This window comes from Balearica regulorum, chromosome 8, assembly GCF_011004875.1.
Source record: "Balearica regulorum gibbericeps isolate bBalReg1 chromosome 8, bBalReg1.pri, whole genome shotgun sequence".
Classification (NCBI taxonomy): Eukaryota; Metazoa; Chordata; class Aves; order Gruiformes; family Gruidae; genus Balearica; species Balearica regulorum.
Genome location: NC_046191.1, coordinates 21,712,568 through 21,736,778, shown reverse-complemented (window position 1 = coordinate 21,736,778; position 24,211 = coordinate 21,712,568). Strand labels below are relative to the sequence as shown.

The window sequence follows — 24,211 nt, the reverse complement described above, 5'->3', positions numbered from 1 at the left end:
GCGGCGGCGGCGGCTGGGCGCGCCCGGGGGCCCTGGCGCGAAGAGGCGGGTGACAGGAGCGGGGGGACGTGGGGCGAGGTCTCGGCGGGTGGCGCCCACGGCTGATCCCCGCTTCCCTCCCGTGATAGGTGGCGGCGGCTGCGCTGGGCCTGGCGGCCCTAAGAGCCTACCCAGGCATGCTGTATCTCGTCGGGCTGGGCTTGGGAGATGCCAAGGACATCACGGTGAAGGGGTTGGAGGCAGTGAGGCGGTGCCGCAGGGTGTACCTGGAGGCCTACACGTCCATCCTCACGGTGGGCAAGGAAGCACTGGTAGGTCTGGGCGCTGCTGGCGCACCGAGGCCTGAGGCCTCTCCAGCCAAGGGTGAGGAGGGCACTGGGGCCCATAGGTCAGTAACGTCAGCTGGAGAAACGAGTGGTGCGTGTCCTCGAAAAAGTATGTTCATCACCTTCACGTGCTGTATTTTATAGGAGAAATCATTTCACTACCTTGTGAGAAGACTGGGACAAAAATAAATTTTCTTTCCTACAAGTAGTGTTTGTGTTTTGCCACTAGTTTTTATCTCAGATTCTGACAACATGGTAATCCTGAAATGTTGGAGAACTGGGTCAAAAATATCTGATCTGATTTTAAAAAAACTCAACCAAGCAAAAAACTCTAAAAAGCAGACATACCAGAAAAATACATGTTTTGGAGTCTTGAACCTCTCTGTCAGCCTGAAGTGTTATGGTGCCTGCTGGGAGTAATAATTTGAGTGTCTAAGGTTTCCATGTTTCCCTGTGGGCCAGGCTGTCTCACCATGTTGAGGCTTCCAGAACATACACACTTCAGCCAGAAATGGGCTGTTGAATAACATGGAGATAAGCTTTAGGTTAGTAAACATTCCACTTATGGAAGGAGACAGTAGTAAAGATGTACAAATTATAACTCTAATGGGTTCCCTGGTCATGGAAAGATAGAGTTTAATGTTGAAATAATACCAAAAGAGGGCTTACATACACAAAGAAGAGGGATCTCACCTCCAAATAAGCTGTGTAGTACTATACAGAGATGGTGTCTGGGTCTTGGATGCTGTATAGCCATAGTGTACTTGTATGTACATACAGCACATGAAACTTTTAGCTTGTAGTCAGCATTATGTGGTTTCCAGATACAAGTTAGGCTAGAGTATTTTGGGCCATCTCTGGTATATCTGCTGTATTTTGAAATGAAAATATACTCCATGATTTTTTTTTTTTTTTCAATACACTGAAGCAATCTGAATTGAAATTAATCCATTCAAAACAAAACTTTTTTTTTTTTTGGTGGTGCTGGATAGTTTGAAAATTGCAAAATAGAAGTCATTGCTTGGATATTTTTACTTTGCAAAATCTGCATTTGCTATTAAAAATTATGGATTCCTAGCCAGCTGAAAATAAAACATTGACTAACAGAAAAATGCTGAATATTTTTGGCATGGCTATTTTCTGGGGTTTGTTTGTTTTGCTTTTTATTCTTTTTAGTCTGTTGGAAACCTTGAAGTCCCAAAGATGAGGTAATTGGGAAAAATGATCAATAAAACCAAAGTAAAATATGCTGTCTTACCTGAAACTGCCTAAGAGGGAATATAGGAATTAATCACCAAGTGTTGATAATACATCCAGATTACTAAACTAATGTGGAATGGTTTGTTTAGTAATCTGAAAGTCAGTCTCTCCTAAGCAGTATGAAAAGTTATGGGAACAACTACACTATGCTAGTGTTGGTTTTGTGTCTGGTTTGATGTCAGTATTGTAACTAACCTGAACAGTTAGGCTCAGACTTGTGAGAGGGGATGGCTTATAGTAGGATGACTGGTTAACTATATCTAAAGTCCACCCAGGTACCTTCAGTATGCAGGTGTGACTGAGCTACTTTTGGAGCAGCTCCTCAACTGACACGGAAGGCATAGAAAAACAAGTCAGTATCAGAATACCATGCTTGACTAATTTTTCCTCAACTTAGGAGCTGCTTTATGGAAAGCCTGGGTGTTCTTGCAACGGGAGGCAGGGTTCTCCAAGACATGGGCCAAACTGCTGAGGACAATAATAAAGTTGGCCTTTCCAGTGTCCATTGTCTGTGTTCCTGGGTGAGCACCCAGAGAGATACAAAAACACTCCCAAGTGTCTTATTTTCTTATTAATTTTCAATTTCTAGGAAGAGTTTTATGGAAGAGAATTGATTTTGGCTGACCGAGAAACAGTGGAACAGGAAGCAGATAGCATTTTAAAAGAAGCTGATGTTTGTGATGTCGCATTTCTTGTAGTTGGTGATCCTTTTGGGTAAGGCAAAGCAACATTTTAATTATTACTGTAGCTTGATCACTCTTTTTTCAATAGGTAGAAGCCATACTCCATAACTAATTCTTTATGAAGAAGCTGATTTTCAGACCAAAGCACATTTTACGTCTCTCTATATTTTTATTGCATTAAAAATACACATGCAATTCTCTACACTTTATCTTGCTTTGGAGTTTCCTTGCCAAGATATCCCTTACAGATAGGAATGTGGACCTGCCAGGATGTATAAATCTTTCCTTCAGCACTCACTTATTTCATTCTCCATGCTAGATTTTATAAAGAATATTTTGTACCAGGATTTATCTGCTAACAGAAGAAATTCTAGGATATCACACAATTAAGAAGTGTGCTATGTTTTGAGAGAGTATTCTTTTAATTGCGATTTGTACATTTGCAGCTTTTGTACTCAGGTTTTTTAGAATGAATACTGATTGTTGGTTGTACGGTGCTTCTGCTTTGATATATGCTAGTGTTTAAAATCACTTACATTGTTATAAATGTCTTCTCATTTTGGTTTATTAAGCTTTTTGTTTCCAATTTTTATTCCTGCTGAAAAGTATAGTCTTTTTCTATCACCAGAAGGATGTCCTTCTGTCTTTTCAGTCAGGCATCATCAATCTGTAATGTCAAGCCATAAAGAAGAGCTCTTAGTCTCCAGCTGGTGAATCAAGATTTATACCACAGTGTTAAGGGGCACAAGAAAATCAAATCACTGAGCACCCTATTTGTGAGTGAAAAAATAGAGTTTATGAAAAATAGTGTGCACATCTGTCAAAACTGGATAATTTATTTAAATACAGGTTGTTGGGAATTAGCAAGACAATATTACACTAAACTAGTACTTACGGGCAGATGATGCTGTATTTCAGAAATATTAATTACACTTTCAATGCATGTTAACATTAAAATTAGGATTCACGTGGAGTGTAGAGCCACATTACTTGTACCCTTGTACTGTGATCCAGTGACTGATATAAGTAAATACACAAGATAAAAAAAAAACACAACAAAAACCAAACACCTACATGTATTGAAATGTAATTGCTACTTGTAAGAAGTATCTTGATCTGTCTCAGTTATCATTAGTTTCAGTGGCAAAATACTTCAATTCTGATTAACAGACTGCATCATTGTAGAAAACTACCCTTTTTTTGAGTGAGTTGCTTCTGTCTAAGTGTTTATGCTCTTAGCTCTTAATATTGCAGCTAGAACTGCTCCTATGCCCACATAGACCCCATAAGGATTTAGGGGTTCATGAGATTACTAGGAAAGAGTACTGAATGTTTCTGTCCTAAGAGAAGCCATATGGGAGAATAGGAGCCATGTGACTGCAGCTGATCATAGAGTTTCAAGTGTATTTGCAGGTAAGAAGAGCACTTAAGGAGCTTTAGGAAATCTCAGGTGTTGGTGATTAAGGGTTAAAGTGATAAACAAGCTGAGCTGGTGGTGTTCTCTGCATATGTAGTAACAGCCATGGATGTGGTAGCAGGAACTTGACAATTTTAGTAGTATACTGGAAGGCCCACCTTCATCTAGCCTGGTGCTAACATTTGTATTATTACTACTCATAAAACTTAAAATCTGTATCAGTGACAGAAAATACTAGTATAGCTCTGGGTGCAGAGGCCTGACTCCCTGAAGCCTTTGCTGGTATTAGCTGGGTGCTCAGGAGGGCACTTCTGCTTTTAGCTACAGTCATTACGGACAGATCTATTGGGAGAAAATACTAGCTGGAGCAAATTTCATTGAATAAAGCCAGCTGATCCCTTGGTCAGAATTAGCATAACCACAAAATCCTCTAGTGCCTCCTTGTCCTGTGTATGTGAAGGGAATAATACAAGGCTGTAAAACTAGTCCCCTCTTCTCTTAGAGCAGGCATTCTTCAATCACCTTTGCTTAGGGGAGGCAGGAACATGGTTTGTTTACTAACCAAAGTGGTGGTTTAGATCACTTTACTGCGTTCTCCTAGGTCTGTGAGCCTGTTTGTATCAGGGTCTCTGATTTCCTAAATTCAGATTCCTCTTTTTTTCCTCCAGTGAAATTGATTTCTTTTTTAAATGATTGATCCTTACCTTACAGCCTTGCCAGCTGCTGCCACATTTGTGTTTCAGTCGGAAGCACCTGATCGGCTGATTGGTGCTAGTCAGACGTGCAGTGTCAAAATTATCAAACTAAAAACCAGGGGCATTCTGTTAGGGTAACTGAACCAGGCCAGAGTGAAAGCAGTCTTTCTATTTAATTATTCCAATTGGCATATGCTATTTCTTTCTTTGCTTCCTTCTTTGGAATGGCCACACAGAAATGTGTATTACATCTTGGTAATGAGATGTTTAGGTTTGATAAATTTAGGCAAGGGGTAGTTGCATTTTCATATTTCAGATGGAAAATGGAGTGCCTAGCACGTATGTAAAGCATACATGCAAGCAAGATACATATGTAAACATCGTTGCAGTTCAAAGATTTGCTGGATCTCTATAAATTTACTATCTCAGAAGGTCTCTAATCCCACTTGCGTTCACTACAAGCCCAGTAATTCTTGCACCAATCACTGCAATGTGTTTATTGAGCATTAGACCTGGAGCCAAATTTAGCTCAGTTCTAAGTTTAACTAGAATTTTCTTAATGATTTCAGAATAAACTTGATTACTCAAACTTAGACCTTGTTAATTTGAATAATTTGGCTTAAACGTTAGAAAAACCACCCTTAGACTAAATCAACTTTTGTAAGTACTGCAAGCAGTTTACCTCAGTCTGTTCATAGTTCTTGTTTGAGCGTGTTGCTTTCCTACGGTGCACTGGTGCTGATAGCAGAAGGCCTGGCTGTGCAGCAAGCAGGGAAATATTGGAGTTTTGTTGAAGTCTGTGCCAAATGGAGTTGACCTTTACGGTTCAACAGATGTCCAACAAACACCTGCAGAGGACAAAAGATAAATGGAACTTTCCTTTTCAAGTACTTGCCAAAGCTACTTTAAAAAGTAACAGTTGTGTTGGTGTTACAGTTTTAATGATGCCAGAAAGCTGCAAAGAACCATAACATACTGAGGATGGCTGTATTTTCAGCTAGGAAAGATAACACATGGAACCCTTATTGGAGTTTTTACTTTCCTGTAACAATTGATCGAGTTATTGTTGCGCTTTCAGCACCTCTGCATAGTTGTGAAGGGTTTAATTTTACTTTGAAAACAAACTACAATGCTAGTAACACTTCGTCACTTTATCCTTTCAGTGTTTAATTCCTTTCTCTTAACACAGAGCCACGACGCACAGTGATTTAGTACTACGTGCAGTAAAATTGGGGATTCCATACAAGGTCATTCATAATGCTTCAATAATGAATGCAGTGGGCTGCTGTGGTTTACAGGTAACATTTTCATGTATATGCTATTCCACAACTATGAAACTTAGAATTGGTGAGGTCTTCTGCTGTAGCAGTGCATGTTGCAATCTGAAGTTTGAAGCTCTGTAGGAACTGTACAATTCTGTTGTCAGAATTTGTTTACACTTCCTTTTCAGCGTGCTATATGTCAGCAAAAGTCCCTTTTGATGAGCGCATGCATAAATTATTGTGTAAATAACACTTCTAGTCTTCTCTGCTCTCTAACTTGTCTGCCCCAGGACACTTTGAAATTTAAGTTCTTTTACAGATAAAGCTTTGCTCATGTTGGCTTCCTTCTACTACTGATGGTCACCTGAAAAGTTTATTCTTAAATTAGGTTGTTATCACATTGAGAAATATGCTGGTCTTGTCATAAAATAAATACATGCACAAGCCTGTCTATATGCCCAACTCAGATCATAACTAATTCCAAAGTCTTGTATATGATGCATTCTTTCTGTCTGAGGTTGACTGGTCTTCACTTTCTGCCCATCTGCCAAGAGAGGAGAGATTTGTCTAGCCAAGGATTAGAAGAACAAATGGTAATTTTTGTGCTTCTTGAATGGCTGAAGTAGGAAAGGTCTAGTGTCCCTGAAGAAAATACTTTGCTATTTTATTTTACACATGGATAGGTCCATTATTACTTGTCCTGCATTAAAAATGTTACGGCAGTGTATGTATCATCACTAATCACATATAAATTAGTTGAGGCTTCCCCCTCTTTTCTTCATTCATTACTTTAACATAGAACCTGCCTTCTCAAGGTTCAGAATGGTTCCCGGTTTATGGGAACCCATAAACCAAGCTCCCACTTTACCAAAACCAAAAGCAAGCACAGGAATTTAAGTGTACTACAGACAAGAGTTGAAGGTTTGAGCAGGAAACCTTTGAGGGAAGGAGGAAGCATTCCTTCCCAGCTTCACATAAAAGACAACCATTTTTTAAATTTCAATAAACAACTGATACCTTCAAATTTACACTGACAAACACCAATAGCCTTATTTCAACGCTGCCCAGCAGCTGAAAATTTGTTGCAATAAGTTGGGTATTATCTCTGGCTTTGATCATATCTGAATGGTTTAGAAATGAAAGAGCCCCGATCTGGCAGTTCAGCAGTACTGCATTGATGCCTATTCTGAGATGAATGCTAAGGCTAAAGGGAGTGCAGCCTGGTATTTGCATTCTTTATAATTCTTCCCGTGAGTCCTTTCTTAGTGATACCTGCCTATTGCTGTAAGACTTGGGCAAAATTATCTTTTAGGAAGGAAATGGGCTCCTTGGTGTCTAAAATCTACGTGTACAGCAGACAGATGGCAGCTGTCGCATGACTGCACTTGCTGGGGTGGGTAACACAAGAGTTGAGGCCCTTTCCCCTTCTGGCTTCATGGTGATGCAAAGTTGCTTCTGCTGTCAAGCTGTTGACAAGTAGTTTCTACTACTTGCTATCTTTTTACTGTTCTTTTACGTTCATTAGAAAGGAAGATGCAAGGCTCATATTCCCAAAGAGAACAGGGAACTAAGTTTTCTGAAAGTTTGCTTCCCTCACAACTCCAGTGAGGCATAGGAAAGAAGAGTATAGAGCTTCTAGGTTAATTGAAAAAAAGAGCAGAAAACTAAGTGGGAATATATTGCAAACAAGTTTTTCACATATGCAGCGTTTTGGAGATTAGTTTACTATTTCCTTATCCCATGCTGAAGGGAACAGACCACAAAGGAAATGTGATGTTATTCACTCATGCGTTAGTCCCCTTTTCCATTCTGGCTTGGGAGGGGCTGCCTTCTCATAAGTCAACATTCCTGTTGTTGTATAAAGCATTTTAGGAAATAGTGATCGTATTGTATTACTGGACAGACTATAACCAGCTATGTGTTTAACTCTTCATTGCTCCTTACAGGCATAAACAGCAAGTGAGGGGGGGTTGGAACTAGATGATCTTTAAGGTCCCTTCCAACCCAAACCATTCTATGATTCTATGATCTTACAGAAAAGCAGCCTGTGATTTAACTAGAGTTGTGGTGGGAGTTTGTGATTGCTTTCAACAGTCTTTACGTTCATGGCTGTCTCCTGCCATCAATTTAGTTTTGGAGTTATTGTTTCAAATTGCAAAGTTGCTGTCAAGTGTAGCAGGGATTCCTCTTTTGCCTCACCACAGAAAAGGCTTGGCTTTTTTTCTTGTTTTAATCTGATTGTGATACAAAACCTCTTTCTTTCTTACTAGAGAAAAACAGGAAACACCTTTAGATGCTGTTCTGAAAGCCATGTGCGTAGCGAGCTGTAACTGCTGATTAGGCTGTCCGTAAAATGCAGCTACAGCCCAGACTGTTCACAAAAGAACATCTCTTGTTGTCAGAGCAATGTTTCTGTGCAGCCAACGATGTTTGGGTAGTTCTGCTGCTTTCCTGTACAATAGTGAGTTATTGAAGTCAGTAGAGCATTATGATGGCTTGTCACCTTCAATTCATAGCTCTATTTCTTGCCAAATTGTAAAGAAGGGTAAATATCTATTTTCAAATACCTTTTTTTTTTTTTTTACTGTCTTGCCTACTTAACAGGATCAGTGCAGCGGTTTTGAAGGCTGCACAGATGAAGACTGTATTTTTATAAAGAACAGGATTTTTTAGTTTTGAAAATTTAACTTCTAGGAAGCTCTCAGATTGATACAATAGCTATTGGAAGTAGAGTATATAACTTAGCAAAGTACTAGTCTGACTGGGCATAAGGCACTATGGCTTGCTGTGGCTGTTTTACACTGTTATTGCTGTGCTTCACTCTGTCAGATTTTTTTTTCCAAGGCTGAAGAACATCTTTTCCCACAAAAACAAATGAGTATGGGGAGGGTGGGTAGAAACCAGAAAGAATGCCTGTGCGTGAGTGCCTCTTAGCATGTTCTTTGCAGGTTCACCTCTCTTATCTGGAACCTGACACGTGGGTATGTTGATCACTCTGACTCCTGTTACAGTGGGGAACAACCACCAGTGAAGAAAGTCATGCAGCTTGGTATCTATGCACACTGCCAGGGAGTGGGGACAGAAGTCCTTAGGGGAAGGCCAAAATTTTCAAAGAGCACTGCTAGTAGGTGGTAACTAGTGAGGCAGTTCAGCTTTCCTCAGCAGCAGCTGACTGTAGTTCTGTAGCTTTGGAAAGCTTAGTATTTTAGATAATGGGCTTACCTCTGTTCTACCACTGCCTAGCTACCCTGAGAGCAAGATGTTGCCTTGGCTCTGTATCTGACTAGGATTCAACATCGCAAGCTAAGAACAAAGGGAGAGCCTAGCCTGATTTCCATGGCTTTATCTGTACCCACACTCAGTTTTTCAGAATGGGGCTGATTGCTAAGGCTTTTAGCCCTAGAATAAAGAGACAGAAAACTCAGGGTCTCTAATTTACACCTTTTTCATTCCTTCCTAATCTGCATGACATCTTGGTTAGTTTGGGAAGGTTACTGGTCAGAGTGGTGCTCTCAGGACAGAATTCTGTCTGACCTGGTTCTGGTGATGTGTCTGAGGTAGCAGCATGGATGATCAAACACAAGGAAGAGTCTGCATCATACCAACAATGTGATGCATGTGAAAGACTGATGCAGCTTGAAATGGCTTGAGATAATGGCATTACTGGAAAAAAAAAAAAGAGGACTGAGAACTAAAGTGCAAAGCTGGAGGCAAGATATGGGATGAGACAAAAGGCTAAAATGAGCAAGTCATTTCTGGGAGAGTGCTGTTTTAAGTTTTGAAAGCATTAACTTTATATTTTGGTAGGGTAGCTAGGAAAAAAAGTTGTCATGGCAAAGACCTGCCTTTCTTTTGAGACATACCCACTTTTCACCTGAATAACTTCAGAACAAACATCTGCATGTCCCCTTGTTTCTTTCAGTGACTCATCTCAATTTTCTTTGTTTGCAGTCCAGTTAATTCTTGCAAGACAATTGCAGTTATGAAATAGTTTTGTCTTTTTGCTACTAGCTGATCACTTAAATGCAAAAGCAGTGCTTACTATATTATTTTTGAGTCTTTACTGAACAGGTGAGTAGATTTTCAGTGCAAAGTGAAAAAATACTATTTATAGATAAGGAAGCTGAAGGATGGTATCATTACTTGCTGTGCTTATAGTCAAATAGAAAACCAGTAGTAGCTGCAGGAGCGGAACCTCTGAGTTCCACCCTCTCTGTGCCCTAATCTTCAAAAATACTCTTTGCTCTAATAGGAGGGGTTCTATACAAAATGTTTTTTATTCACTGACAGTTAAAATAAACTGTTTTCCATCACTGGTTGGTTTTCTCACTTACTACCAGCTTCTGAGCCTTAAATCAGTGCTGGGCACACTACTTTGTTGCTCACAATTGCTGTTCAACTTAGTGCCATTTGTCACCAGCAAACATGACCCAGAATAGACTTTTTTCTCTATTTAGATAATCTTCATTTCAGATTAGTAACTCAAATGACCAAGGTGGGCAGGAATCATTGTTTGATATTGCTGGGAAGAGTCATAGTAGATTATTAAAGATAAACTGACATTACCTTGGAGGGAAAATCCTGTCCTGTTCAAGTTTGCTTGGAGTTCCCAAGTCTTTTGATAGCTGAATTTCCTAAGTGCTGATACAGGAGGCAGCCAAGAGAAAAAGGTGTTCTTCCCTTCACCTGCTTTTATGTGATTTGCCTCAGCTGCCTCCTGAAGACTGCAGTCATGTGGAGCAGGCTTCCCTCAGCTAAACATCCTTTTGTTCACAGTTCCTTTCTCTCTGGCAGGTGCTAAGGGGACTGGAGGGGTTTGGGACAGCTGAGCCAATGTGCTGGCTTGCAGTACGAAAAGGAGTCATAGCCCATGTGTGTGAATGGTAAAGACTTTAAGTTTCATGTGAAGCTTCTTATGAGAGGCATTCAGAGTTGCTAAAGGTCTGTGGTACTAAATAAGATAGTGTATAGGGCTAGAGCTATGCTTGTGGTTGTTTCACATGTCCAATTACAAGCAAAAATGAGGCTTGCCTGATTCTTGCTACCTCTTTGTTGATGATTGTCCTACTTCCTAAGCTGTTCTCTGACAATATATAATATAAAGAACAGTAGGAGCCCTTTACTCTGATGTATGAGGTCTGGAGGGTTGTTAACTCATTGTGGAGGATAAGGGGAAAAATCTGACTTGTCAGGTTGCTTTTTTGAGGATGAACGTTGCATAGCATCACATCAAAACTTTTATGACAAGGATAAACAAAACATGTCTTAGTTTTTCTGTGTATATTCATTGAGATTTATCAAGAAATAACCTGGGATAATGCAAGGTGCTCTACAGTCTCCAAATTCCATTGAGGAATAGCCTTAGGAGAAAAAGCCTCTTGGTGTCTGTCACTGGGATGTGATCAGGCCATGCAGTATCTTCATTTGTGGAACACACCTGTCCTGTGAAAACTATCTGTAGTGTAACCTGTGACCATCACAACAGAGAACATAGCTGAGTATTGTTTCAGTCCTACAGGGTTTACAGGTATTTGCATGTGTATATAGGTGCCAGGTCTGAAAAATGTAATGATAAGACTCCTTTTTACCTTCTTCCCCTGACATGTATCCAGTTCTGAAGCTGTTTGAAATTTTAGGAAAGGAGGTAGGCTCATAAGTGAAGAATTGCTTTGTCACCGTTGCAGCTGATACAGCAATAATTCTGGGAAAGATGCTGTAAAAATAAATGTCTGCATTTTGAAATATTTACTTCGTGGTTTCTCTGCAGCTGTTGCCCTACTGACTTTTAATATTATCTCGCATCTTCTCTCCTGCTTGCTTTAGTACTTTTCAGAGGGGATGGAGGATCTTCCTTTTTTAATTTCCCTGTTTAGTCTCAGCTTGTTCCTTCTTTTTATGCCCTGTATTTTTGTGGTGATTAGCTACACCAGTATTGTGAGGACCGTTGATCTGGACAGCTTCAGGTATCTGATGTCATTCAGACTGCCCATTAACAAAGTTGCTCAGTAGTTTCATTGAAATTTCACTTGCATGTAGGGTTTCCAAGCTGAGATCATGGTTCAGCACTTTTTCTCTCATAGTTTATTCTGTTCTCTCAGTTAGCAGTCCATTCTGTTTATATAAACAACAAGTAGTATTATAAATATCATTAATAGAAGGGTTAAAAATACTAACTCAAAACAGGCTCCTCAGTACTAAAAGTTGTCAGCATTCTTTCATATTATGTTTGTAAATAAAATTGGAAGGTATAGCTTGTTCTGAGGTGATGAAAGTACGAGTTGAAGAACTGCTTTCTGCAATATTTTGTGAGAGGCAGAGAACTCGAGCAGACACAGCATTGCCTCGGAGTAGGTCTGGCTTCCTTTCCTGACTTCAGCTATTGCATTGCAAAATTTAAGTGCACAAAGCTTTGCTTAAGCCAGTTACTACTTGGACGGAGGGGTGGGGTATTTCCAAAGACTGAGGTCTTTCAAAATGACCTTTTGACATTTTTCTGTGAAGTTTTTGAGCATTAGGGAGAAGGTAAGAAGGTTAGTTTCCAAGCTGAGAGCCTGAAATGTCTGTCCAACCATTTCACTGAGTCCCTTTGAAATTCTGGCACTTTTGTGCCCGAGCAGAATGTAGGCACTCTTAACAAATCTGATGATTAGTGCAAGTGTGATGCTTGAGATGTTTTAGCTCATACAGAACAGATCTTGCCCACTCCTAAACCCCAGCTGCTCAATGTTGAGTGCAGCACACAGAAGACCACTGTGAAACTTCATTTGCTGTTGCCTCTCTCTAAAGCTGTACCAGCAATCGTACAGCACCATCGTTTCAGTGACAATATACAGAGCTCTTCATTGTCTTACTAAACTTAACAATCTCAAAGCATGACATTAATCCTTAGTTGTGTTGTAATACACCTTGATTAACAAACGTGTCAGTTTTACTCCAGCAACAAGCGTGATTTCTGGAATTTTGGTGCCCTTTCAGTTTTTTATTGTTGGTGGAAAGGATCTTTTTTAATTTCAGTGGGCTCTGGGTCTAGTGGACCTACTGTCCTCTGTAACTACTGAATCCTTAGGATAGTGGAATTTTTGGTATTTACTGCTCTCTCTGCAGCAAGGCTTTTCTTGAAAGTCTGATACTTCATGCTGGATTTCAAGAGGTAGAAATTAGAACACAGCACAGGAAACTGCATTAGGAACAAATTGAATCTGCACGAGGTACAGGGAGAGAGTTAAAATGTAATTGTGATACAGTTATGTGTTGCTTCTTTCATGCAGGCTTGCTCTGATGGAAGAGCAGTGCCTATGTTTGCATAAATGTCACACCTCCGCGGAGATCAAATGCTGGATGAGAACGAAATATTTGTTTGTGTCTGTAGAAGTGCTTGTAAGGTAATTGGTGACAAGTAGTCAAGCACAATAGGGGTATCCATTTATTGCTTCACTTTCACAGCATTCATAGATTGTTGGTGTACCAGAAAGTTTCCAAACTAGTATTTTCCCCTCTTTAATTTAAAGTAAAAATATGTATGCAGTAATGCTAGGAAATCTATTCTTTAGAAGTTTAGTTAGTAGAGGGGTATAAGTTGCAAAGGCATTTCTAGGAGGTTAATAAAATATGCCCCATTCCATCTTGTTGGTGTAGAAGCTCCTTCTGTGCTGTCCAGGTGCTGAGAAAACACGTGTATTTTATTGAGACTATAAGTACAGTTTTCTATGATATCAATACTTCATGAAGATATTCTGAATTTATTTCTACTGAATAGACAGGCTATTTCTGACAAAAATGTTTTGTTCTTTTTTTGACTCAGTTTTAATGCAAAACCTGGTAAACAAAGGACAGATTCAGTGAATCTGACTGGCAGTGCTTACACAAAAAGGATAACTTGCTTCTTGTTGGCAAAGACGATGGAGAATCTTTGTAATGATCAATGGAAAAGAGAAAAATAACAATCAGAACAAGTGCTGTAGGGTAAAAGGTTGAATGCCCAACTTGTTTTTAATATGTGGCAGAGAGGTTTAAAAGATCTGATTCCCAACAAAATACTTACCAGATAGTAACATTTTGCCCATTTCTGCATATCCTTTTCTTTGCTAAAAGGCAGAGATGGAAGTTTCTCTCTTTCAGGTTATCAAAATGCCAAAGGGACTGGGATAAGATTTGAGGTTAATTGAGGCCACTTTCTGTACTGAAGGAGGGCTGCTGCTCTTTGGGGAATGACTGCAGTGGCATTCAGGTGGCAGATGGTAAGTTAGTTAGGTTGGTACCAGACATTTCAGCAGTTGTCGATGTCTGAAGGTACACTACCAATGAGATTAAAGGTTAACTTGCTCCCAGGTGCTCCAACAGTGAAGGGGAGAAAGAGAAACTGCTTGTTCTAATAGTTTTTCTTCACATTTGATACAAAATGAGAGTTCTAGCTAGCCACATGAAAAACAGGCAAAATATAGCTTGTTGGGTTTTTTTTTTCTTTTTCTAGAACACAGCCTTGAAATGGTTAAGAAGTTACATCAGGAGCAATTCATTTGGTTCAACCTATATTTAGTTTACTGGAAGAACCTTTAGGTTGTGAAATGTACGCTGTGTGTTCTTGTCCTTGTGCTAGAATGAAATATTTAAAAGAGGAAATGTTTTCAGTAATATTCCAGGAATCTTTGAAAAAACACTGTTTCTATCAGCACAAATGGTTAAAATCTTAGCTTTTGATCCCTTGAAAACAAATGTGTTTCTGCTTTGATTTAAATCCTGCTCTGGCAGTGTAAAGGAGTTGAAACCGCAACCTAATGCCACAGTAAAATAAGTACGTATAGGGGAATCCCCCAATGGCACAGAGCTGCCCCAGCCGCTTCTACACAGGGTCCTCTTCTCTGCTAGCAGCACACACTGTGCCTCCTGTCTTGGGCTTGGAAAAGCAGTTTTTGCTTCCAGGTTTACACAGAAAGTGGGGAGGTTAATCTGTGTAGTATCATTTCTCTGTTGGGCTTGAGCAGACAGAATACTGGCAAGCTGTAAAATCCACCTGGATGGCCCTGTTCCAGAGCTGAATTCGCCAAAATTGATGCATGGTTTTGCCCTTTTTCAAGTTGGTTACAAAAACTTCCAAGCCAAATGCTGCCTTAGGTTACGTAGGACTTTTGCATCAGATGTCTTCGCTGACATTAGGGACTTAGAGTAATAAATAGTGTTAAGATTGAGAATAAAATCAGTGAGTTATGTTTGACATAGAATCTGCTACCAATATTATTCTTACCATATGTGCGTAAAAAGCATTGCATGTCTCTGCTTCATGCATGCTCTGTCCCTGTCTTCAGATCTTCATACCCACTGTCTCTTTAGACTGTAACTTCTTTTGCATGATACAGCTTTCATCTGCAGGGAAGTGCTGTTTTAATACAGCACTTTAATACTGATACTCCCGTATCAGTAGAATCAAAACATTGTAAGTATTTTAGAAATTGCCTAGCCTCAACCAAAATAAGAAATAATAATTTTGGTGCTATTCTTACAAAATTTTTGCCTTTAAAAGGACTTTAGAATTAAGTAACAAAGAATAGAAAGTAGATTGAAAGTTAGTTATGCAGAAATAGGTGAAAACTTTACAGGTAGTTCATTAGTTGTTCTTTAACATGCTTTCCTGTTTGGAGAGTAAAAGAACAACAGCACATCTCTATTAGGAAGAAAAGCCAGCTCACTAATTACAAATTTTGTTAAAAAGAAAGGAGGGAATGCACTAGAGCTAATCAAGAGGGAGAGAAGCGCAGGGCAGCTTTTTTAAAAGGAAGCATTATTTTTAATGCAATGTTTTGTTATGTATCTATGAAAGAGCAAATTTTAGCATGTCATAGAAGAATACTCTCCCTGTGGTATGAACTCTTTCTTAGTGAGGCTCAAGACTTTTCAGTGTTGCCAATTGTTCACGGTTTTCATAGCATTTTATTGCATGCTCTGTTTTTTCCTTACTGTGTATGTGTGTTACTGCATTTGCTTTGTTTTACAGTTGTACAATTTTGGAGAGACAATTTCTATAGTTTTCTGGACAGACACATGGAAGCCAGAAAGCTTTTTTGACAAGATCGAGAAGAACAGGCAGAATGGAATGCACACACTGTGCTTACTCGGTAAGCACCAGCTACCTCGGTTCCTTAGCTACCATCTTCCACGGTGTCCAGAAGCCATAGTGATAGGCATGAAATTAAGTCTGTGATTAAACAAATGTTCTTAGCTAATGGGTACCTTTGAAAATATACCAAAAATTGGAATGCTAGTGTATGTGCACTTAGAGTCAGTTCAGCCATTGTTCATGCTACAGCAGCCAGGAATTTCTTAATTCCTTTTCAGAAAATCCATAAAAAAATGATGCCTTTGTAGAAGTCAAATAGGAGCAGGAGGCCCATATTTGCTCTAAAGATCAGCGTGATTTTAAGCTAGATCTAGGTCAGTGAACAACAGCTATCTTTTATTGACTTAATTAGGTTAGAGCTCAACACATTTGACTTTGTGGGGAGCTAAATTGTACATTTAGCCACGTTTCTGTTTTGTAAGGTGATAGTCTTTTTCCTAAATTACCTCATCTAAGGATGGTTTGGCACAAGGTGATTGTCACGTGAGACACTCCTTGCTGATCACGGAGCTGAAACAGAATAGTGCTCACCTGGCCCCTGCCCCTGGGCTCTCCCACAGTGCCAGCTGATCTTTGTCCTACCCAACAGTCCTCGGCTGAAAGCCGCTTTCTGAATAACGCTACTCATCGAGGTAACTCCTTAAGGATTGATGGAACTGCCTGCAAATAAGCTGTAAGGTGCCTGCTTGTTTGTATATATAGTTATATAACTCTCTGTATCATCTTTTAGACACAGCTGGTATCTCTCAGTGCTAAATAAATTAATATTTTAAGTAAAAACAAAGTCTGCGGTAACTGGAGGAATCCTGAGCAGGAAACAATTTAAATGTATAAGCATCACTGCACATCAAACTTTCCAATGCCTTGAAAGCTGTTTGTTTTCAAAATTGGCTAAAAATCAGAATTTTGGTAATTTGTTTTAAAGGAGGATGACTTCACATGTGTTTTAAACAAGGATTATTAAAACTATAGTATGTTAAAACAAAGTATTCTTTAGATATTTTGTATAATCATTTCTACATTCTCCCTTTTTATTGTTTTACATATTCACGAGAGAGTAAAAATTTTGAAACCATAAAATTGAATTATAAATGTCATGTTTCAGGGACAGTTGTGGTGCCTGTATCTAATTGTAGCTTACAGCTGAAAGCTACCAATTTCCAAGTTAATTGTTCCCTCAATACTACCTGGTTGTTCTGGTCTGTGTATTGATTGTTTACCCAGCTGGACTACATTACCAGATAAGCAAATGTGATATAAAAAGGTCAGTGCTGATAAACTTCTGAATTCAAAGCAACTTCACGGACATATAAGCAATTTAGTAAATTATGTACTAATAATCTTGTAGCTTTGCATTTTAAATCCCTTTCTTCAGAGTCACTTTGGTTTAAGAGTTGATCTTATAATTTAAACAATACCTTTTAATCAAGATTAAAAATGTATCCAGCTTTCACTATGATAATATTTTGGGGCATTTGGATACAGATAATATTTGATTCCCTCTTGGAAAGAGCATGGTCAACTGGAGCTTCATAAAATCGCAGATATGCAGAGTGTTACCTGCCCCCTTTTCATTTTTATTTTTGCCCAAATCCTTTTTTTTGTTTTTTTCTTTCTTCCCATAACAGAAGATATTGTTCTAAATTTTAACTTGGACAGGAAGGAAGCGCTAACAGAAGTCACGTTCCTGCATGGCAGTGATGCAATCACTGCCAATCGGTCATAATGTTTTACCTTTTGTGACCACGATGTACTTACAATTTAAGAGTAGTCCCAATAACCTGGTGTGTCTAAACACGCTAGTAGTTAGCTATCCTACGGTAAATATGCCTGCTATTTGTATACTTAGCAGAATTTTATTCATCTGTTGCTCTGAAATCTGCAAAACACCCCTATCTTTGGGTAAAATCACATGCATAAAATCACAATACTTCATGATTAATTAGCGTATGAAACAGTAGAATGTAATCCGTATTCCTTTTTCCTGTAATAGCTAAAATGTTGTTATAAAGTTTATAGAATCTGCTAATGAAATGAAGCTTTACCTACACAGACAGCTAACTGGGAAGTTCGCAGGGAACCTGCGTTTTAATATGTTTTGTTCTACAGATATTAAAGCGAAGGAGCAGTCTCTGGAGAATCTAATGAAGTGAGTCACCATTTTGAAAATATATCGAAATACGTGGTTTATTTACAAAGGGATTTTTTTGTACAACGAACAAAGGTTCTTTGCCCATAGTCTAAGAGTGAACCTACCTGCCTTCTCAGTGGCCATAGTCTGTTGTTTCTTACAAGGAGTGGAACTTTTTTGTTCATTACAATAGGACCTGGCTTTATTTACAGTAACTGGATGAAGTTGCAGCAGAGTATAATCTCTTTTTTAACTGTTTCTGTGTGAAGTATTAAGTCAGAATTGGGTGAGCTTTCTGCTTGGCAAATGAAGTGTTCTGTTACTACTGTTCTGTCCTCTCCTGAAATGCAATAACAGCTGGAACAGTGTTCTGAATTCACACTGTTTCCAGCCTGTGTAAGGAAGAATGAAGTACTGAATACACACCACCTTTTTCAAACAGTTAAATAAGCAATGTATAGAAAATGCTCTTAGGTTCATTTAACTGTATTCAAAAAAAGCTCTTGCCACATCTTAATCACCTCTCTGTAATCTGTATGTTTTGACAGTGGCAAATATAAATGGTAACTTTATACACATGCTGTTAACTCTGGTCTAAATTAACATTTGTGGGGTCTCACAGTATCATTGAGGTTTGTTTTTTCTGGAATTTCAAAATAAAAATCTGCTTGGCTGAATCCACAGTTGGCAAAGAAAGCAGCATTTCATTTAAGAATACATTTCTAGTCTGTAATCATCTGTCTACAGGGCATTTGACAGAAAAACAGTAGTTTGCCCTTGAATTTAAGTCTGATGCATCTTTCAGGAGTAGCTGCAAAACTGCATATTGCTTCCAGCAGCTGAATTTGCTCTTAGGACTCAAATGATCTGCCAGCTGGAGGGTCTGCTGTTTCACAGGTGTGGCGAGAGCACAAGAGACTTCTGTCTTCCTTAAAAATCGCACTCTTGTCTAAAAGACCCAGCCTGAGAGCCTGGGCCTCTAAGTTCAATTTGCTGGTCTAGAGGTTTCTTGAAATAAACTATAAGAATGCTAGGGCTAACATAACATGTTTATGTTAAATTTCTCTCCTTTTTCTTTCCTTTCAGAGGAAGAAAGATTTATGAGCCACCCCGCTACATGAGTGTGAATCAAGCTGCAGAACAGCTTCTTGCCATTATTCAAAACAGGAGGCTCCAAGGAACAGAACCAGGTACTATTCCTGCACTGCTTCTGTCCACTACTACCACTCTCAAGTCACACCTACTGACGAGCCTCTGAACTCTAATCCCCTCCTCTTAATCTTAGCATTCCCTTGATCTGCAGCAGTGGCATTGGCCTGCCTTAAATCCTAGTCACGAGATGGATGTGGCAGAGCTCGATCACAGTGTAGTTCAGTGAGCACAGATAAACGAGCACTGGTGGCTCCTGGAGGCTTAGTCAAAGCCTGAGCGCGGTAACCCTGTACTGTTTCTGTCCATCTCTAACTGTAAGCTCTTTGATCCGTTAGAGTTGCAGGGGGTGGAAGGATTCTGAGCATTTTAGATCAGTCGAGCTTCAAAAATCTGCTACGTTTTATTTAGGCTGGTCACACTGGTTGATGTGAATACCCACATGAATCTAGGTTAACCCACGATGCAGAACTGCGATTTTGACCTTGAATTCTTCGCACTAGTCAAAAGAAAACTGTGAAAGATACTTACTGAGAACAAGGGTGAAATCACAGCAGCTATAAAGATGACTCAGTTATGTCACAGAAAAATTCTTTTTAATAGAAATTCATCTAGCTATATATTCCTCCTTTTAAAATTTATTCTTTAAATACTCTCAAAATGAAAATACTTTTGTTTTCTCCTTTCTATAGAATGAATCAGAAGCAGCAGTTTTCTCAAAGTGAACACAATTCCTGAAAGAATTTCATATTCTACTTCTGCTGCCTTCCCATTCTTGCTTATAAACATCCCCAAGATACAGCTTGATTTTCTCTGAAGAACAAGCTTCTTTCTAGGCCACTCCAGTGATTTATTAATTGGAGACTTCAGAAAGCAGCGTTAAGGTTTAAACATTTTGAGTACTTCTTCCTTGATGGTATGACTATTAGTCAATAAATTATTTAATCTTCTTTCTTACAGAAATTACTGAAAACACAATCTGTGTTGGCCTCGCACGTGTGGGCGCTCCAGATCAGAAGATTGCTTCAGGCACACTGTCTCAGATGTCCACAGTGGAATTAGGTGGTCCACTACACTCCCTGATTGTTACAGGCACTATGCATCCTCTGGAATTAGAGATGCTTCAGCTTTTTTCTGCAGATAGTTCCAGTTTTGAAAATAATGCATTTCAAAGAACCACTTAAATAAAAACTATGCATTTAAATTTTCATTCCGTCTTTAATTTCTTGACGGCATCAAGTTATTCCTGTGAATATTTAGAGCTTGCCTAAGTGCAGTTAGATGGTATATTGCTTCAGAAGACAACTCTGCAGGAACACAGACCTGCTTTTGCCTGAGGCTACAAACTGCAAGCTGCACCTGCTGGTATCAGCTTCTAACACACAGACACCTCCAGAAACCTTTAAACCTTAAAAATCCTCTGTCTGCTTCAGTTTATTAACACCTGCATCAGTCCTAGGCTGATGATGAGGGGAAGAAGTACAAGTAGAGAACTGAAGGAGGATACCAGATATCTGCCTGGCATCACGTTTGCTGTAGCACATTAACCAAGCCTACTTCATACATTGTTGTAAGTGCATTTTACACACTTAAGTTTGCTTTTCCGTTTTCCAGAAACTCCGTAGTTCTCTCACCAATAGAAACCATTAGTGTGCCAAACCTGTTAGGTCTGTATCCACCTTTACATGTGGGAGAGCAAGTATAGACAGGTGAGAATGTTCTTTGTGTCCAAACCAAGAAAAATGAGAACTCAGCCTTTGGGCAGGTGGTGAAACAGAAGGAGAAGGTGTGCAGACTTACTTATTGCAGAAGGCTGCAACTTAAAATAGAATTGGATTTCTTCATATGTTAATGCTAGCATTTATGAAGTGCTGGGCTCAAACTGCAGCAACCACAATTGACCTTAAGTCCATTCTCAGAAAAGAGACTGTAAAAATTCTCTTTAAAATCAGCTAATGAATGCTGGGGTTGCTATTTCAGCTAGTCTTTACAGTATGTATGACAACAAATCAGACCTGTATGCTTGGTTTTTTTAAACTGAAAATTTATTGGAAAGAAATTTGATCCCATATCTTTTCAGCAATAGAGGACATTCAATATTTTATATAGATTGTATTCAAGTAAAAAAGATTATATTAAAAATTTCTAACATTGCACTTGGGACAAGTCATGGCTAAGCTACTAACATTAGCATTCCAGAACAAAATCATACACGGTCTTCAGAATTTTAGTGAGCTGCCCTGTGTTATTATTAAGACTTCTTTACAGTTATTTTGATATACTGTACTATTCAACTTCAGCTCACTGCTAAGAGTAATTCCTGTAATTTAAAGGTAAAGGCAAGCGATATGCTGAATGCAAGCAATATGCTGTGCACTACCAGGAATGATTTTGGCAATTTCTTCATTCACTGTTTCACACTTCAGCCAAAACACTGCAGCAATTCATTTAACTCTTGTACAAGATCCCAGCATACATGAAAGACTTCAGTGCACACAGGAAATGAAATACACAACTCCTTTTACACATTATTTCCGCCAAATTACCACATAGGCAGGAACCTTTTGTGGCTCACTGAAACAGACAAGCAGATTAACGAATATTTGCACACACTGAGACATGTAGTCCTCACACACCAGCCAGGGCAGAAGCCAAACTGGCACCTTTTCACATTATAGCAATCTGGCCAATGAAGTCCCAACACGGATGGGCACTGCAACGAAGCCCAAATGGGGAGAAATCCAAAAGGGAATCCCGGCAAGCTGCAGATAGGGATTTTCATAGAAGTGAAAAGTAGGAATTAACCATTGAGTCAGCATTAAGGATGAGAGAAATGGATTATTTAAAAAAAAAAAAAAAAAAAAAAATCCCTCCATACTCATTCCCAAACATGCTTAAAAGGGGTGGGATAATCAGGAATCATAGCAAGTGGCAGTCTGATGGCTGCCGGGGAAAACAGAACAGGGCTTAGTTAGTAACTAAAGCTGTTGTTCTGAACTACTATTTAAAGATCTTGTTACATGAGTATTGATTAGAATATGCATTTTACAGAAGCATACGGGTTTCTGCAACTGATCTCTGCACTGTGAGAGAAAAGCCATGAACTTCACAGTTTGATTGCACAGTGGGTGCAAAGGGTGGAAAACTACAGTTCAGCAGGAGCTTCTCTTTATGTTCCCCAAACAGGTTCACTTATGACAGGAAAAAGGAGATACCCTCTCTTTCCTTCACCTTTAAACCTGGCTTTAGTTCTTCAGGAAAAAAAAAAAAAAAAGAAGGTTAAGAGTCACCAAGGTCCATTTTATTAGTAGCAGCAGTTTCAATTTTTATGTAAAAATAGTATCAGCAGCTCTTCCTAATGATGCAATTAAACTTTCGTTTTAGTAAGCAGTATTACATAAAATGCAGAGTCATTTATTTGGACCAGCACTTTTTGCCCCAGTTCAGCAAACTGCACAAGTAATCTAGCTCTGTAGGGGCCCTACTGATGCAAGGAACAAGTCTATCCATATGTATAGACTTCCAGGATTAGCCTAGGAAGGACCAGTCTTTGCTTTGTGTACTACTAAGAATAAAAGTAGCTTTCTTCTACTCTTACTTACCATGACAAACATTTGGGGTATTTTAATACAGACACTCTGTAGCACTTGTTTTATCTTATTTTGCTGCAGGTCCTGTAAAAATCATGCAGTTTGCAAGCTTGGTCTTTGGGACAATATAGTTTTAAGTTACTGTTTTCAGTCACAGAAAAAAACCCCTAAAAGACAGACCAGTAACCCCACAGAAAGCTTCAGCTACATGAAAAGATGAGAAAAACCATATTTTTAAAACTTGGTTCAAAATTCAGTACTGGATACCACGAAGCAGAGTTTCAGCAGATGATCTGCAGACATTCATCCATCTCTGGATGTCAGTCATTCACACAAATCTTTGTTTAAATGATGCAACGCATCTCCAACAAAGTGTTAAAAGCGCAGTGTTATATAATAAGCTGAGTGTTAGGTAATTAGCAAAACACAAAATAGTGGAGTTTTGACTCTCAGGTTAAGAAAAGCTGTGCTTCCAATTGCATGATTGTACTCTCCTAAAACCTGAGCAAGTATCCCCCTCAGTGGGTGAAAAAAATACATCAGATGTCACACTGTTTACTGACATACTAGATGTGATTGTAGTTACTTACTGCATGTCATCTTCTCTTTTGTAGAATTTTATGATGCTTGTATTTTTTCAGAAAGCCTAAAAAGGCATCATGCCTACCTTGAAGATTTGTAACTTCCCTATGCTATCCTCAATTATATTTAACAAACAAATGATACATTTCTTACTATAAAAATATCAAGTTGTCCTTAAAAACAGTGAAGAAAGCGCTATCTTGGTTAGAAAACTCAGACTTGTACATATGCTTCCAGCAGTCAGATGAGTCCTCATAAGCAAAAGATGTCAAAAATTATTAAAATCAACATTGTATAACTATAACCAGCTTATAGGCTTTTTCACTCAAATTAAAAATTTTGTAGATGTACATCTTAAAAAACCCAAACAAACAACAAACGAAAAATAAACCACCCCGCAAACAACAAACCTACTCAACTGCCACTCAGGCAAATTCTCACTTGGAAACAGATTGTAGCAGTTGTCTCTTCATTAAGCAAATTAGAATAGTGGCCAAGCCCAGCATCTTGGGCAGCACTACATGATTCCAGCAAGTCCAGGAATACTCAGTCCCAAAACATGCTGGCATAAACATGCTATAAACCAAAGCCTGCTCTTGGATTGTGACACAATTGCAATGAAGTTGGCTGGTGCTTGCCTTTAAAGTGATATCAGTTGATCTTCTTTAGCCTCACAATAGTAATAATATTAACTATTAAAAAAAAAATAATCAAGAAATCATGCTGTCAACCAACAAGCAGCAGTCTATATGCAACATACTACAAAACAGTATAAGGGATTTCCACCCTACGATTGCAACCATATTTTAATTACTTCTTCTGTGAACATATACGCAAATGGTATCTTAAACTGCAATACTCCAATCTGCTTAACAGATTCCTGCACCCTACCCTGCGCTGCGTAACTTTCAGATCCCATCCTCCAGTTGGGACTCCCGGACTGGCAGAGCCCCTGCAAGGTGAGGCGGGGAGTGCGCCTGACAGGGAGAGGTGTGGAACAGCACA

The 24,211-nt window shown here is 39.1% G+C and overlaps 1 protein-coding gene across 1 annotated transcript; it reads left to right on the top strand.

Annotated features, from left to right (window-relative positions):
- The first annotated feature begins 104 nt into the window (after window positions 1-104).
- Window positions 105-20,244, top strand: DPH5 (diphthamide biosynthesis 5). The gene is made up of 7 exons (XM_010300175.2): window positions 105-311; window positions 2,176-2,300; window positions 5,571-5,679; window positions 15,632-15,752; window positions 17,864-17,903; window positions 18,972-19,075; window positions 19,995-20,244. The coding sequence occupies exons 1-7, from the start codon at window positions 177-179 to the stop codon at window positions 20,216-20,218; spliced, it is 858 nt and encodes a 285-aa protein (XP_010298477.1). The 5' UTR covers window positions 105-176; the 3' UTR covers window positions 20,219-20,244.
- Window positions 20,245-24,211: the final 3,967 nt, after the last annotated feature.